This window comes from Epithele typhae, assembly GCF_022376455.1.
Source record: "Epithele typhae strain CBS 203.58 chromosome Unknown BXZ73scaffold_13, whole genome shotgun sequence".
NCBI lineage: Eukaryota > Fungi > Basidiomycota > Agaricomycetes > Polyporales > Epitheliaceae > Epithele > Epithele typhae.
This window is the reverse complement of record NW_025954204.1, coordinates 15,821-29,539: the sequence shown is the minus strand read 5'-3', so window position 1 is coordinate 29,539 and position 13,719 is coordinate 15,821. Positions and strand designations below refer to the sequence as shown.

At 55.8% G+C, this 13,719-nt stretch overlaps 5 protein-coding genes across 5 annotated transcripts; 3 read left to right on the top strand and 2 right to left on the bottom strand.

The window, feature by feature from the left end:
- Positions 1-391: 391 nt before the first annotated feature.
- On the top strand, positions 392-3,698 carry BXZ73DRAFT_44191 (nucleoporin-interacting protein NIC96; the record flags this gene model as incomplete). The annotated part of the gene is made up of 12 exons (XM_048019290.1): positions 392-555; positions 621-960; positions 1,093-1,245; positions 1,332-1,694; positions 1,753-1,916; positions 1,969-2,152; positions 2,205-2,354; positions 2,404-2,527; positions 2,577-2,839; positions 2,892-3,266; positions 3,317-3,511; positions 3,576-3,698. The coding sequence occupies 12 exons, from the start codon at positions 392-394 to the stop codon at positions 3,696-3,698; spliced, it is 2,598 nt and encodes an 865-aa protein (XP_047879551.1).
- Positions 3,699-4,418: 720 nt separating this feature from the next.
- BXZ73DRAFT_76121 (uncharacterized protein) lies at positions 4,419-6,410 on the top strand (the record flags this gene model as incomplete). Its single annotated transcript, XM_048022360.1, has 12 exons — positions 4,419-4,471; positions 4,528-4,562; positions 4,624-4,787; positions 4,885-4,954; positions 5,013-5,107; positions 5,160-5,248; positions 5,378-5,505; positions 5,561-5,576; positions 5,630-5,678; positions 5,736-5,788; positions 5,854-6,147; positions 6,251-6,410. The coding sequence occupies 12 exons, from the start codon at positions 4,419-4,421 to the stop codon at positions 6,408-6,410; spliced, it is 1,206 nt and encodes a 401-aa protein (XP_047879550.1).
- Positions 6,411-7,028: 618 nt separating this feature from the next.
- Positions 7,029-9,145, bottom strand: BXZ73DRAFT_89060 (subtilisin-like protein; the record flags this gene model as incomplete). The annotated part of the gene is made up of 5 exons (XM_048025154.1): positions 7,029-7,187; positions 7,252-8,234; positions 8,288-8,402; positions 8,460-8,964; positions 9,114-9,145. The coding sequence occupies 5 exons, from the start codon at positions 9,143-9,145 to the stop codon at positions 7,029-7,031; spliced, it is 1,794 nt and encodes a 597-aa protein (XP_047879549.1).
- A 527-nt stretch (positions 9,146-9,672) lies between these two features.
- Positions 9,673-10,515, bottom strand: BXZ73DRAFT_99631 (uncharacterized protein; the record flags this gene model as incomplete). Its single annotated transcript, XM_048028071.1, has 4 exons — positions 9,673-9,717; positions 9,792-9,899; positions 9,951-10,087; positions 10,134-10,515. 4 exons carry the CDS (start codon positions 10,513-10,515, stop codon positions 9,673-9,675), a joined length of 672 nt encoding a protein of 223 aa, XP_047879548.1.
- A 489-nt stretch (positions 10,516-11,004) lies between these two features.
- On the top strand, positions 11,005-13,252 carry BXZ73DRAFT_76119 (uncharacterized protein; the record flags this gene model as incomplete). The annotated part of the gene is made up of 10 exons (XM_048022359.1): positions 11,005-11,024; positions 11,079-11,291; positions 11,349-11,496; positions 11,553-11,612; positions 11,663-11,715; positions 11,780-11,918; positions 11,977-12,123; positions 12,189-12,445; positions 12,496-12,580; positions 12,632-13,252. The coding sequence occupies 10 exons, from the start codon at positions 11,005-11,007 to the stop codon at positions 13,250-13,252; spliced, it is 1,743 nt and encodes a 580-aa protein (XP_047879547.1).
- Between the last annotated feature and the right edge of the window lie 467 nt (positions 13,253-13,719).

Sequence of the window (13,719 nt, the reverse complement as noted above, 5' to 3'; positions counted from 1 at the left end):
GGTAGAGTTTGATAATACGCGTCACGACCATGGAACATATTTGCCATCGGGCTGGCAGGGCACGGGCAGGGTGAGTCAAACGGTACTCGGCTAAACACCGATGGAAACCCTGGCGTTCACTGAGAATTGGCATAAAAAGACTGAAGATTTACTGAATAGCACTATCGGTGCATCCAACTTATCAGAGGAGCACTTACCCAAGGGTCGACCGACGACCGGAGGAGGAGGAGCAAGTCCTGGCGTGCAGATCTTCAACGAGCTCGATTGGCGCCAATTGCGTGCACGTGATGTGGAACGCGTTGCAACTTGCCTTGAACGCGGCGCGCGTCTTGTATCCTCCCGCCACTTGCACTCTCGCTCGTCCCTCCACTTTATGCTCCGTTAAGACACAATGGCGGCAAACCTCTCCTCGCTGCTCAACGCGTCCAAGGCGCTCACCTCGCATCTCTCTCGCCCCGACCTACCTTCCGTCAACCTTTCCTTGGAGCAGATTGAGGCGCAGTCAAGAAGGCTCGTGTCACGGCAACCCGGAACCTCTGGAGATGCGAGTCGCGCGTGAGTTCTCACTTTTTGTACTTTGACATTGCATATTGATCGTTTTGTGCGCGCCACTTTACCAGAAACTACCTCCTCGCGCAAGCGCACGTCGACGCGCCAGCCCTCGCGAACTCCATCGCGCACTTGAACACCCAGACGACCTTCTCACCACTCCAGGCGCTACAAGATACCGATGTTGCGGGTTACCTGCGCCATGCGCACGAACAAAACCTCATTTCGACGATCGAGGAGGGCCGGAAAGAAACCCAGGAGGAGTTTTACCGCGTGTTGGAGGATCGCGGGCGGCGAGACTGGGAGGCAAAGAAGAGGCGTGTATTCGAGCAGCTTGGCGCGCGCGTGGTTGGGGAGAACAAGGCGGTGGCTGAGATGAAGAAGAGCTCGCATGGGAAGTCACTGCTTTCTGTGAGTGTTCATCTCATTTGCTCAACTTGTGCGCCCGAAACCCCATGCCAAGGGAAAGGCATCAATATGAACGAAGACACGCGTTTTGTGGAGATGCACACGGCTATGAGTAGTTCGCTGACATCTGTATAGACCAGTGTTGGGCCCGCGCCCAGTCTTCAGATGCAGAGCAAGATGATGGCCTACGACCACGTTGTCTCCGAACTGAACACATCGCGTCTACGCGGCACCTCGTTTCCCATCGTCCACGCCCTCATTCAAGCTTCGCTGTCCGCGAACTCTGACGTGAGTACCTCCATCCATCGTGGCGAGTCCGGGACATCTTGCGGGCTATGTCTGCCCCGTTCTTCACGTTGACAAGTGGTGGGTAGTCCGGCTCTCTTCAAATATCCCAGAACTTCCACGTTCTCTCCAAGATCACCGCCGAACCGCCTTCCTTACCTCCAATTGCACATGCGGGCGCGCACATCCTCAACACGCCACTCATCGAACGCAAATACGCGCGCGCCTACCTCGGTGACCCTGAATCAAGAGAAGCTGTCGAGCTCCGTAGGCAAATCGCCAAGGGCGCACGGGAAGCACTTGAGGAGCAGTACTGGGACGTTGTCGAACGGACGCTGCAGGCCCGCGCGCAAGAGGCACGGCTGGGAGGAGATCCGAGTGTGTCGAACAAGATCAGGGCGTACGTGTCTGTTAGGCATTACCGGATGGGCGAGTGGGAGGACCGCGTCGAGGTATGTCTTTCGCTTCTCCTCTCCCGTGGGTTCTCAACGCAACATTCCTTCTGTGCAGCTCGTCGCGGGCCAGCCATTGTGGGCCAGACTGTTCTACATGATACGAACAGGACACCTGCAGGAGGCGTTGGCGGAAGCAATGCAGCACCAGGTGGCAATTGAGCGTCGCGAGTCGAGCTTCCTCAGCCATTTGCGGGCGTGGATCGAGTCTCCAGATCGGCGGTGCGTACATACGGGTTTGCTTCCCCTGTTGGGATGACTGACGAGTTTATAGGTTGCCAAAACCTCATCGCGACCAGCTTCATGCGGCATATAATGCACACATGCTCCACTCCTCCTCGGCGGATCCCTTCAAACTTGCCCTGTACAAGCTCATGGGCAAGATCGACCCGTCAAGGCGGAGCGTCGCGGGCGTGACGGTCACTACGGAGGATTGGCTATGGTTCCAACTATCGATGGTGAGTCATCTTAGTGCCCCTATCTACTCGTGGTATTCAAGGGCGATACCAGGTGGATGAGGATGAATTCGGCGGTCTCAGGGGTCTCTCGGAGGTCCTTCTTGGATACGGCGAACGTCATTTCGACGGCGCGCCCGGCCAGAAGGGTGCAAAACGCGGAGTATGGGCAGGGGTACTGCTCATGTGTGGTCAGTTCGAAAGAGTAGGTCATTCACCGTCGGCTCACCACGGGTAGCGCTAACGCTTTCCAGGCTGTTGCTGCGCTCTGGGACCATAACGAGATGGAGGTCGAAGCCGTTCACCTGGCCATCGCTCTAGCGTATCATGGTCTCCTCCGTGTGCCATTGAGGGCAGAAACATCTGATATTACGCCTTGTGAGTGCCATTCCGTCTTTGCTGTTTGTTTCTCATGTCTTCTCCTTAGTGACCCTGTCGTCATCGTCACCACCGGCGCTGAGTCTCTCGACGCTGATCTGGCGTTACATCCGCCAATTCGTCCGCATGGATGCCCGCGAGGCTCTTCAATACGTCTACTCTGTCTGCCTCAGCGCCGACCAACCAGGTGGTGCAGGAAAAGAGCAAGTGGAGACTGCCTGGGACCTTGTCCGCCGGATCATCGTCCTGGCGAACACAGGCGCTGCCTGGGAGGAGCTTGTCGGGGGCTTTAGGCCCGATGGCACGCGCTTCGTACGTTCTACTATTCCATCTCATCCACGCGACCGCTGACGCACCTTTCCAGAGCGGCGCGATCGAGCAGAGCGCCTCCCTGCTGAAGCTCGACGATACGCGCGCGTACAACGAGCACATACTCGAGCGCGCTGCGCGCGCGTCCGAGGAGGCGGATCGCGTCCCAGAGGCCATCAAGCTCTACAACCTCGCGGGCGACTACGTGACCGTCGTCGGGGTGCTGGCGCGGGCGCTCGGCGGCACGATCACGCAACCTAGCGTAGACGACAAGGCGCGCGCGGTCGAGCGCACCGCCGCGGACGTGCTCCGCCACTACGAGCGCACGAACCGTGCGGTGGGCAAGGAGCGCGACGCGGTCGTGCGTCTGCTGCGCGTACGCGAGGCGATGGACGCGAAGGCCGCGGGGAGGGTCGAGGCTGCGCTCGAAGTGCGTTGGCGACAAAGGCTCATCGATATGCGATGCTAATCTTGATGCAGCTCATGGAATCGACGGACCTCATCCCGCTCGAGGCGGACGTGGCGAAGATCACGAAGCGCGCGGAGGAGTTCAAGGACCTGCCGGACGCGCTCCAGCGCAACCTGCAGACCTTCCTCCAGCTCACGATGGACGTGCTCGCCGCCGTGCACCAGAAGGTCAAGGCGTCGTCGCTCCCGGAGGCGTCGCGGCAGACGGTACGTTCCCTGCCGTACACCTACCCCTCCCCTTGTGCGCGGGTCGCTGACAGCATGCGGGCAGACAATCGCGATGCTGCGCAAAAAGTCGAGGGCGCTCCTCATCTTCGCGGGGAACCTGAAGTACAGGATGTCGCCCGACGTGTATTCGTACCTCGCCCGGTTGGACGTGGAGATCGCGCTGTAGTTGGCGCCCTGCGGTGGTGTTTGTATCATGAACCTCGCGATCGCTGTCGAATGTACTGGTCGGGTTCAGCTTAGGCGGATCTGACGTGGAGGCTAGAAGTCGAGTCGTTCTTGATGTTCAATGCCGTAACGGAGAGGCTTCCCCCGTCAGCTATCGCTGCGTCACCACGGGGCTTATCGTGTTCTTCCTCTTGTCATGTGTAGCGGCACAGGCCAAGCAGTGCGAGAATCGCTGGAGCCTTTCTGAAGCCGACGAACATACAATCACGTTTTCGCAATGTTCTGAAGGTCTTCCTGGCTTCGCTTCGAACGCCTACGCTTCCGCTGCATTTGCGGGAGGCTACACTCAAGTCGACCTACTTGTATTTCTACACCGCGGTGTCCAGGCCTTTCTGTGAGCATTTCTTCGTCATCGCGAGGGCTGTAGTCTTTTCTCCTCAGTTCTCCTGCGACGGTTGTGCAGACCGAGAGAGGCTCTCTAAAGCCGATAAGGATTAAACAACTCCGAAGCTTCGATCTCTACCTCGTGATGAAACATTGCGCCCGAACCTTCTCCACTGCCTCCCCTTCGATTCACCAGTCAAGAACATCACTGGCTGGTCACTCGTACCCGCTGCAGCGCTCCGCTCATCGGATCGCCGTTCTACGAGCGCGCCCGGTATTGTTATAAACGGGTCCTCGGGGCGCGATACTGCCATTTCTCCCTCGGTGAGACCCTGGCATGGACTCCGACGCAATCATCGTGGATGAGATCATCCAGTCCTACGCGGACGGGTACGTCGCTCGCAGCTAAGATCCACTTATCCCTGTTGGTTACCCCCACAACGCAGGAAGATAGCGGAGAGCAGCATAATCGCGGGTTTAGGTTCGTCTCTTCGCTGTCCCTCGCAGCGCGAGCCTCCCCTTCTTACGGATGCTATCCACAGCTCTGGTCGTTTACGACGGCTTGCTGCTGCTTGACGATGAGGTCAACTTGTTTTGGGGACGTCCCCTCTCGGGCGCCCAAGTGCTCTACCTTGCGAACAAATACGTCTTTCTCCTGTCGGTGATCGTCAATAGCGTATCATTTGTGACCACTTTCTCCGACCAGGTGAGTCCCGTCCTACTCATATCCACACTCTCGGACTGACTTCCGGCAGGTGTAAGCAGCCCTGTGACCACTTTTTGTCCGCCTAGGATACTGACAGTCATCTAGCTGCGGTGGGGTTGAGGGCGCTGCAGTAGTGTTATCCACATTCCCTTATTTCGTCTGGGCCGGTATGCCGTTATGGTTTCCCATCTGCCTCTTGATATTCACCTGACGCGATTATGCTAGCGTTCTCCGCTCTACGAGCTTACGCCTTGAGCCGCAGCCCATATTTAGCCGTCGCTGTTGGTACATTCTCCATGGTACCCGTGGGAGTGGATCTTGTCAGTATCTCTATCCGCTGTTCACACGTACTCACGCTGACTGATGGTGCAGACCCATCTAGGCTTCAATTATGTTGGATCGAGTGACCCCATCTTTGGGTGCGGATACTTCCAAGACCTACCCACCCAGCTTCCATTAACGTGAGCAATTTCCGTGGTGCAACACGACTCCATTTCACTAAAACCTCTGTCATGCAGATGTAGGTGTCTCCAAACGACTTGGGCATCTCGTCGTTGATCCGCTTCCCCTTCAGTCACCATCCTTTCCAGATCCTCGCTCATCGTGGCGGACCTGTTGCTGATCGGTATCACCTGGTACAAACTCTACGGTGCTGTGGGCTGGTCTCTACTCTTCCAGCGACATAGCGTCACCGTCACAAGCATTCTCTTGTGCGATGGTGTGTGAATCATCGTTGTCTCGTTGAGCTTCCCTGGCTGATCGAAGTTCCCTAGGTACAATCTACTTCATGTATGTGCACGTTGATGGTCGCCACCAATCCACATTGAATGCGCTACCGACAGCGTTCTTCTCGCGCTGAATGTGTTGCAAATGGCATTCACACTCGCATCCGTACGAACACCATTTCCTTGTTGAGCCACTCTGAACGCTGACTTCGACGATGGGCAGATCTTCCAAGAAGCCGGGGCCCAGATCAGCAACGTCACGGCTCTGATCGAACCGTACGCGAGCTTCCGTCCGTCCGGATACTCCGCCCTCTGTACTGAAGCCGGTGCTCGTAAACCAGGGTCACCGCCGTGTTGATCGCCCGCTTCCTGCTGCGCCTGCAGAGGGCCAACCAGAAGGACCTGAAACTGGGCGTCGCATCCTCGAACGGAATCACTACCACCGACGCCGACGGCGCTGCATGGCGGACTATAACGTTTGCCCAGGTCGCCACGTCCGTCGGCGCGACACTCAATCCTGAAGACTTCTGGCGCGACGGTTCTGCCAGTGAAATGGATAGCGTTGTCGAGGATGGGACCTCCGTTACGGGCGGTTCTGCCCATGGATACGAGGGAGAGCGTAGTGGCAATGCGACGTATTCCTGTCGATGAGAAGCGGGTTATCGTCGCGTTGAGGGACGATGCAGCGGCGGTCAGCAGGTTGACTACAACGCCAAAGCGTAAAATATCGCACCGTAGGCTCCTGCACGATAGGAGGGGTTTTATGGATCTTGAGTTCCGGGCCGACAGGGGTGTCGGTTTCTCTGTCGCTGTCACTGCTACCGATATCGGCGTCGATACCATCCTCCTCGTGTCCGCATATGACGGCATCTGTGTGCGGGGGCTGAAACTGCATTAAGGATTGAACGGCACCATGAGCGAAAGGGGACTGACAATATACGAGTGATGGTATCCCCTTTCCTCTTCTTTCCTGAGCCAATCCGCTTGCAACCGGGTAATGGAGAAGGCCCGTCCCCGCATGCTCGAGAGCTCTCCCATACGAACGTCGCAGCTATCAGGTTGATCGGCATACTCAGACGGCTGCAGCATGAATGAGATGAGGGAAAGTGTCGAATGCAAGGCGGCAGCCCAAAAGCCATACTTTTGCACAGTGACAGTTATGGGACCATAGGGTACGAAGCCTGGGCCGTGGATGTTCAGATGGCGACTGAGCCAATAGTTTGTGTTGGTCATCAGACTGCTTTTGGAATTGGGGTCGTCCATTCCATAGGCCCTGGTGCTTGATGGCTTTGATAAAGCCAGTTTGGTCGATTTGAAACCAGTCGTTACGTGTCAGCCGAGCTCTGCAAATCGTTGAGAGAACGGTAACATTTCGGACGAATCCTCGCATCGCAGACCTATGACTATCCCGCAAAAGGTTTATCTGATAAAAGGAGTACTTGGATGTGATATAAGTATATGGACGAAAGCCGCAGGGATAGACTCTTGCGAACCCAGGCCTCACTCTCCCGCTCAGTCATGAAAGCTCCAAGAAGCGGGAAAGCAACTTCTGAAAGTCAGGTGTGCCCAAGCCAGACACCGGATCCCATCCCGCCACCGCCGCAAACCCAGTGGTGTTGCACCCCGGATTATTCCCGACGGTGACATCGTTGAACGCGTCCGCGAATGTGTAGAGCTATTGCGTGATGAGAACTGTCAGAACCAGACACCAGTCAGAGCGCAGATGGAACTCTACGCACAGCAGGGTTGATCCACCCAACGGGAGCCTTGCCCGCGGCGAGCCGCGCATCGTTGATCGCGGACACCAAGGATGCGAACGTCGGCGTTGACGGAGACGTGGCCGCCACAAGCGTCAGCGCACTGTTGAGCGCGACGGAGTAGTTGAGGCCGTTGGCGGCGATGTCGGGGTATGCCCTCCCGGTGGCGTTGAACATCCCCGCGGAGTACGGTGGCGCGTGGCTGGCGAGATAGCCCGCGACAGCAGGCTGCTGGAACGCGGGCCGCGGGAAGACGTTCGAGAAGCCGCCCCCCGAGGCGAATTCGGACACCGCGACTTCGGGGTCGGCGACTGTGTTCCCCGGCACAACCTGGGTCGCACCGACGGTTGTGACGTAGGGGCAGGTCGCGGGAAAGGTGGGGTTGAACCGCGTCCCGTTAACGGTGTTCTCCCGGTTGTTCTCGTCGAGACAGTCCGAGTCGCCAAAGAAACCCGCGACGCCAGTGTCGCCCGCTCCGAAAACGAAGGTGATCCCGGTGAGCGAGAGTTTGCCGTACTCGGCGCGTTGGCGTCGCGCGTACGCTGGAGTGAGCATCGCCTCCTGGTCGACGTACGACGTGGAGACCACGAGGGTTCGTGGGACGCCGTCGCACTGCAGCGGACCGGTGAACCCACCGGGAAGTGTGTCCGGATACACTGGATCGACAACAGGATCGTCCCCGCCGTCGAATGTGCAATAGTCCACGTCGAAGGCATCGAGGAATGTGTTGAAGGAGCCGCCCTTGACGTTGTCGCAGACTTGGTAGAGCGTGAGGGGCTGCTTTGGACCGACGAGACCCATGACGTACTGCATGTCGAGACTGGACTCTAGGTAAATGTTGTTCTGGACGAGCTCGGCGCCATCTATGCTCACAAACACAGGCCGCTGACCGACCTGGTCCTGAGAGTAGTTGCCGAAGAAGACGTCGAAGTCAGACTCGAGATGGTACTCCGGAGAGTATTGCACTGAGGGAAGCTGAGTAAACACGAGGGTTAGGACGGTCACTGAAACGACTTACCGGTACTGATGCTATTGGTGACCGTCGAAACAGGGTCGTAGTCGAAGTTGTAGAGGGCGCGCAGACAGGCGAGCGTCATAACTTCATCGCAGTGGTCAAGGTCGGAGGAAATTATCTGTCAATGGCGGCACTGTCAAAACATGTCCGCATGTAAACTGATAAACGAACTTACATGAACTGACCCTCTGACCATGGCGGTTGTTGTTATCCCCGAACTCGTCATTATGCGTCGCGCAAGAGTGTCGAAATGCAGGGTTGGAGCGATGATGTCGACATGCGGGGAGATGTGGGCAGGGAGACTGTACGTGCCGTTGTATGTGATGGTTGTCCGCCCGCTCCCCTCCAGCGCGTATTCGTGGTACTCCGTCCCAAGAAGCAGATCCACCTCCTTGATGGTAACGTTGACCCGCATCCATCCACCACATCTGCTCAAAGAGATCCGGTCCTCCGAAATCGAGCCGTCGGCGACGAGCCACGTGCGAACAGCTTCTGTAGCGTCCTCGGGTGGTCGAAATGCCTCCACTACTTGCGCAGTAGTCCAATGATGACCATATGTCGAGGAACTCGAAGGAGAAACGTTCATAAGAAACTGGTCCAGGTGGTCCAGGTTGCGCTGAGCGAGACCGATGTGGAGGACGAGGACATCTGCTGCGATTGCACGACGAGCTAAGACCCATCTAGAGGAAATGAATGAGCGTGTTTCATGCACGATGCGGGAGCCATGGGCGATGATTGCGAAAACCAGAGGAAATACGGGGCGGAGAAGCATCCTTGTAAAATGGAAGAGCGTGGAGGAGCACATGGAAGAAGGCATCGTGAAGCTTACCTTCGTGGGTCGTTTCTGACTCTGACGATCATCATCTCCTCCCTCTCGATACCGTATGTCTGCGGCTACCATTCGCCGAGCTGGAAAGGGTCATTGTCCGCCATTGACTGGAGTGTGTTGACGTGAGAGCGAGAGACTGTGAAGGCCGACGGGAGGCTGGGCGACAGAAAGAAAGAATCGACAGTTGGAAGCCAAGAAAATTCGAGCGTCGTTCAACGGCCGAGATGCAAGCCACGGGTGGAGGGGAAGAGACAAGTACACGACAATTCATCATGCGGCACTCTGCGGCAGGGACGCTATGGATGGTGCCTGGGGGCGCGGGAGTTGCTCACGGCGGGGAGTTCGATTCCGATCCCACCGATATTGTCCACTAGAAATCATACGTGCGAGTCCGCCACCACTCTCGCGAAACAATACTCGTGGCCACGCACACGACGAATGAACGAGTTGGTGGAGTCGCAGAGTTGAACAAAGAAATAAAGATACTAAGATAAGTTACAACAAATCTCGGATTTAGTACGCAGTGGCAGCCCGTAGTTCCGTCATGGTGGTGAACACGTTAGATAGAATATTCAACGTGGAGCCTAAGAGCTGCCCAGATCGTCTGCGACGTTTAATATGCTGTTCAAGAATGCAAGTCAGATGGTCTGCGGCACTATGCGGGAACAGACCACATACCTGAGGGGCTCGTGACTTGAAGGTAGAAGCACCCTCGATGATCGATTCCGTCTCGCTTTCGCTTTCCGAAGGCTCCTCTTCGTAGAGAGTAGAAGGAAGGGGTGGGGACTGAAGGACGTTCAGAAGCATATAACGCAGTGCACGACAAGGGGGACTCACAATGCACGGATAGAGTTGTCCTCGCTGCTCCTGTTCCCTGAGCCACTTCGCACGCCTTCTGGGGCATACGTAATTCATCTGCCCGGCGCACTCCTTCGCTTTACACCAAAGGGACCCGTAGCTGAAAAGCATACCATCTCGATAATCAGTAAAAGGTGAAGATGGCGAGCGCGCTTGACGTACGATAGGCAGTTCTTCTATAGCGGAACTGCACGTAATGAACGTCTTTGAACTCCGCGAGGCCTCGTAGATGTGCGGGAAACCAGTAGTCGGCGTACGCTTGCGCCTTGCGGTCCAAGGAGACGTCCAGTGGAGATGACCCGTGGTGGATGAACGCAAGCCTGCACCCCAAGACCCAACCCTGAGCGCAGTCATGGTTTCTGTCCAGAGGGCCATACGGGACGAAGTTGGGGGACTCGAGATCCATACGCAGAGAGAACACTCTCAGTGCCGTCTCGAGGGTGGCGACATCCTCATCCACCCCATAAGCCATCATGAGGAGATGCTTGACAGCTTCGAGGGAGAAAAGATAGCCTCCAACGTAGGCGGAATCAATGTTCGACATAGTGACGGGGAAGACGATGAGTGGCGGTCGAGAGCGGGGTAGGGAGATGCGGGGGTGATGGTGGGCAGAGTTGGGTCAGAGAGAGCAAACACAAGTTGCGCTCCATTCGGCCTTTGTTCGAATTCGCGAGTGGTCCAGTCACGTGGTCGTGTGTCGCGGGCCGTCAGCCGCAGTTAGCGCTCAATCCCAACCATCCTCGAACTCCGCACTTTCTGAACAGTCCCGTGAGGCGTGGCCTCGACCACAAGCAGACAATAATGTGTCTGCGCGAGATCCCATTGTTCCACTGGGTATAAAACATCTCAGCCGGCGCTCTTCCTATGTTTCTCCACCACCTCCACGATCCACCGCCTCCCCGGCCCACCGCCGCCAACCACTTTCAACCACTCTGCACCCCCTCTCCTCCCCTCTTACTACTTCCCCCCTCTGGTATAACACAATTTCTGCTAGCTATTTTGCTACCTCCTCGCCTCTCGTATAGCTTTCATCATGTCCAAAGCCAAGAAATTGTACGCTTCCAGGCTCGTTCACTTGTTATCACACTCACACTCACCTTTGCATAGCGGCGCAAGGAAGCAGAAAGCCACGGCTGAGAAAGAGAAGGCTTTAAATTCACAAGCGGAACAGAAGGAGCAAGAAAGGGAAGCGCGAGCGGCCAAGAAGGAGTGGCAAGATGCAGCACGAGCGGCCAAGAAGGAGCAGGAAAACGCAGCGCGAGCAGCCAAGAAAGAGCAGGACAAAGCTGCGCGCGATGAGCGTCAAGCTCGGCGAGAACAGTGAGTACTTCCATCGTCGACACCCAACCACTCTCTGTTCATATATACACGTGCTAGACGACAGGATGGGCAGCCTTCTCTTGAGGAAGAAGAGCGCACTATGCGGCGGATCAATTTGCCTCCGACCAACTGGAACGATCTCCTCAATCATTGCGCAAGGGTCGTCCACAGCATGTCGTTGGCCAGTCCGAGTGACAACGTTACCGTATGTCTTGCTACTCTCAGTACAACCTTCACTCACCTTTCTTGTGATCGACGCAGGCGCGGACGGTAAAAGCTTTCGGCAAGGCTGTGGCTGCCAGGTGGTCAGGCTATGTTTCGGTGAGTTATGTCTAATTTTCTACTCCACAATAGTTTCAACTGCTTTTCAGGGGCTTCGAAGAAGCCACCAGGAAGGGTTCAGTTCAGCTGATGCGGAAACTGGGTGAGTGCTCGCGTTTTCGTTGCCATTCTACATGTGAACGTTTACCATGTGTTCCGCTTCTCAGTCCGTCGACGGGAAATTCCGCATCGCCGATCAACCGGGAAGAGACGGATACTCCGATTTCAGCCCCCAAACTGGAGTCCAACGTGGAGTTTACGTTTGATGAACTCGAGGGCATGCTTTTCGCGTACGCAGGCAGTATGGTACGTCCCCCACACGGCGTTATGAAAACACCTTGAATTCACTATCTATGTCGTCCAGGAAACTTACGAGTACGATTCAACTCTACTCGTCACCATATTGGAATCGTTGGTTGTTGATGCAATTAACAGCCCCAAATGTAAGAAGGTCAGGGACATGGTGCTCAGAACAATTCAACAGATCAAAGAAGTCAAGAGTGGTGTCAAGGTACGAGTGTTATGCCTACATTCCCGATATTAGCACCCACTAAACACACTTCGTTGATTCACCAGAAAGAGGAAGATCCGGAAGAGCCATGCCTTTCTTCCCCCGATCCGCGGATGACTCGCGCCATGAGTCGCGAACCAAAGACCGAGGAGCCCGAAGAGATAGGTCTCACGCATATTGATCGCCTTGTCGATGGCGATATTCTTGCAGATATCACCCTGCTCTTGGCGGAATACAAGAAGACTCTCGTGCGCATCCTTGCTCTCACTACATCGCTTAGTACTAACTCGTTTTCTGGCACTCGGACACAGAGCAATGACGGGTATGTTTTGAACTCCGTATTACACGCATTCTTACTCACGCTCGTATTAGTAAGGACTTCGCGAAGCTTGACGCAGTGATGAATAGCCTCTGGATGTGTCCGCCGGCCCCAAGCTTCGATCCGAAGCAGCCTCCTGTACGTCGTCTCACATGCATTGTCTATATTTCTCATTGATTTTTCTCGCAGCGCGATCTGGAGGAGTTCAAGGCACGCATCGCACCTTGGATTCTGAAGGCGATTGAGCGCCTCTCTCGGGCAACCACTCGCTATGAGGCGAGCCTTGACGCTGTGGTTGGCTCGCTTCTGGCGTGCAATTTTACCGCCGACGGGGGGTTCTCTCTCCGCGCGCAATGGAAGCTCAACGAGCCGTTGTATGCATGTGCTGATACTAACACTGTCTCCATCGGCCGCGACTCTTTGGAGCGAGAAGTTACCGACAACTTCATCATTCCGGAGTTCGTCATCATGTGCGTTGATGACGGCGGCAGGATCATCAACGTCATCCTTGTTGTCGAGGACAAGCGTACCGACAATCCGGTTCCCCAGCTTCGGAACTACGCCTTGAGGCTCAAAGAATATCACGATCTCGTCGGTCTTGGCTGTCGTCTGGCGCCTGCGACTCAGGGCGACGGCGTTCAAGCTCTCATCTGCCGTTACGATATCAAAGATGAATTTGGTCCTCAATACAAGACGAATGATGACGCAAGCTTCTGGTATTCGATCACCAACGATTTCATCCTCGAGACTCTCTTCGACCTCTGCGTCGCGAACTGGCGCTTGGCCGATAATAAAGTGAAGGCCACCTAGTTCCTCTGGGTGAGTACGAATATGTTCTCCCCTATGTAAGCCTCCTTCAACCCGATGACATGCTAACACCGAGTTGTCGTAGCCCTATCGCTCCATTTCGTTGCTCAGACACATTACACTCTCGGTGCTCTCTCCAGCGTGCACGCCTGGAGCGAAGTTAGCCCAGCTCTCTCGACTCTCGATCCACGCCATCATGTTCCCGCACTCATTCTAATGACACAATTTTATGTCCTATGTGCCCCTTTTTATGCAATCTCATTATATGCTTGCTCGACGTAGCGATACGTTGTGTTTTTGCCTCGCTCTCGCCTATGGCATGCGCACACCTTCATACCGTACAGAGGTTGTAGACAGCGGTCACCTGCCCATGCGTGCGGTACCGGCACCGGCGTGTTGAACCTCGAGGTTTAGAATGCACCTACTATTCGTTGAAATCACCCGCGCGGAGCAGTTCCCGCATCGTAAAA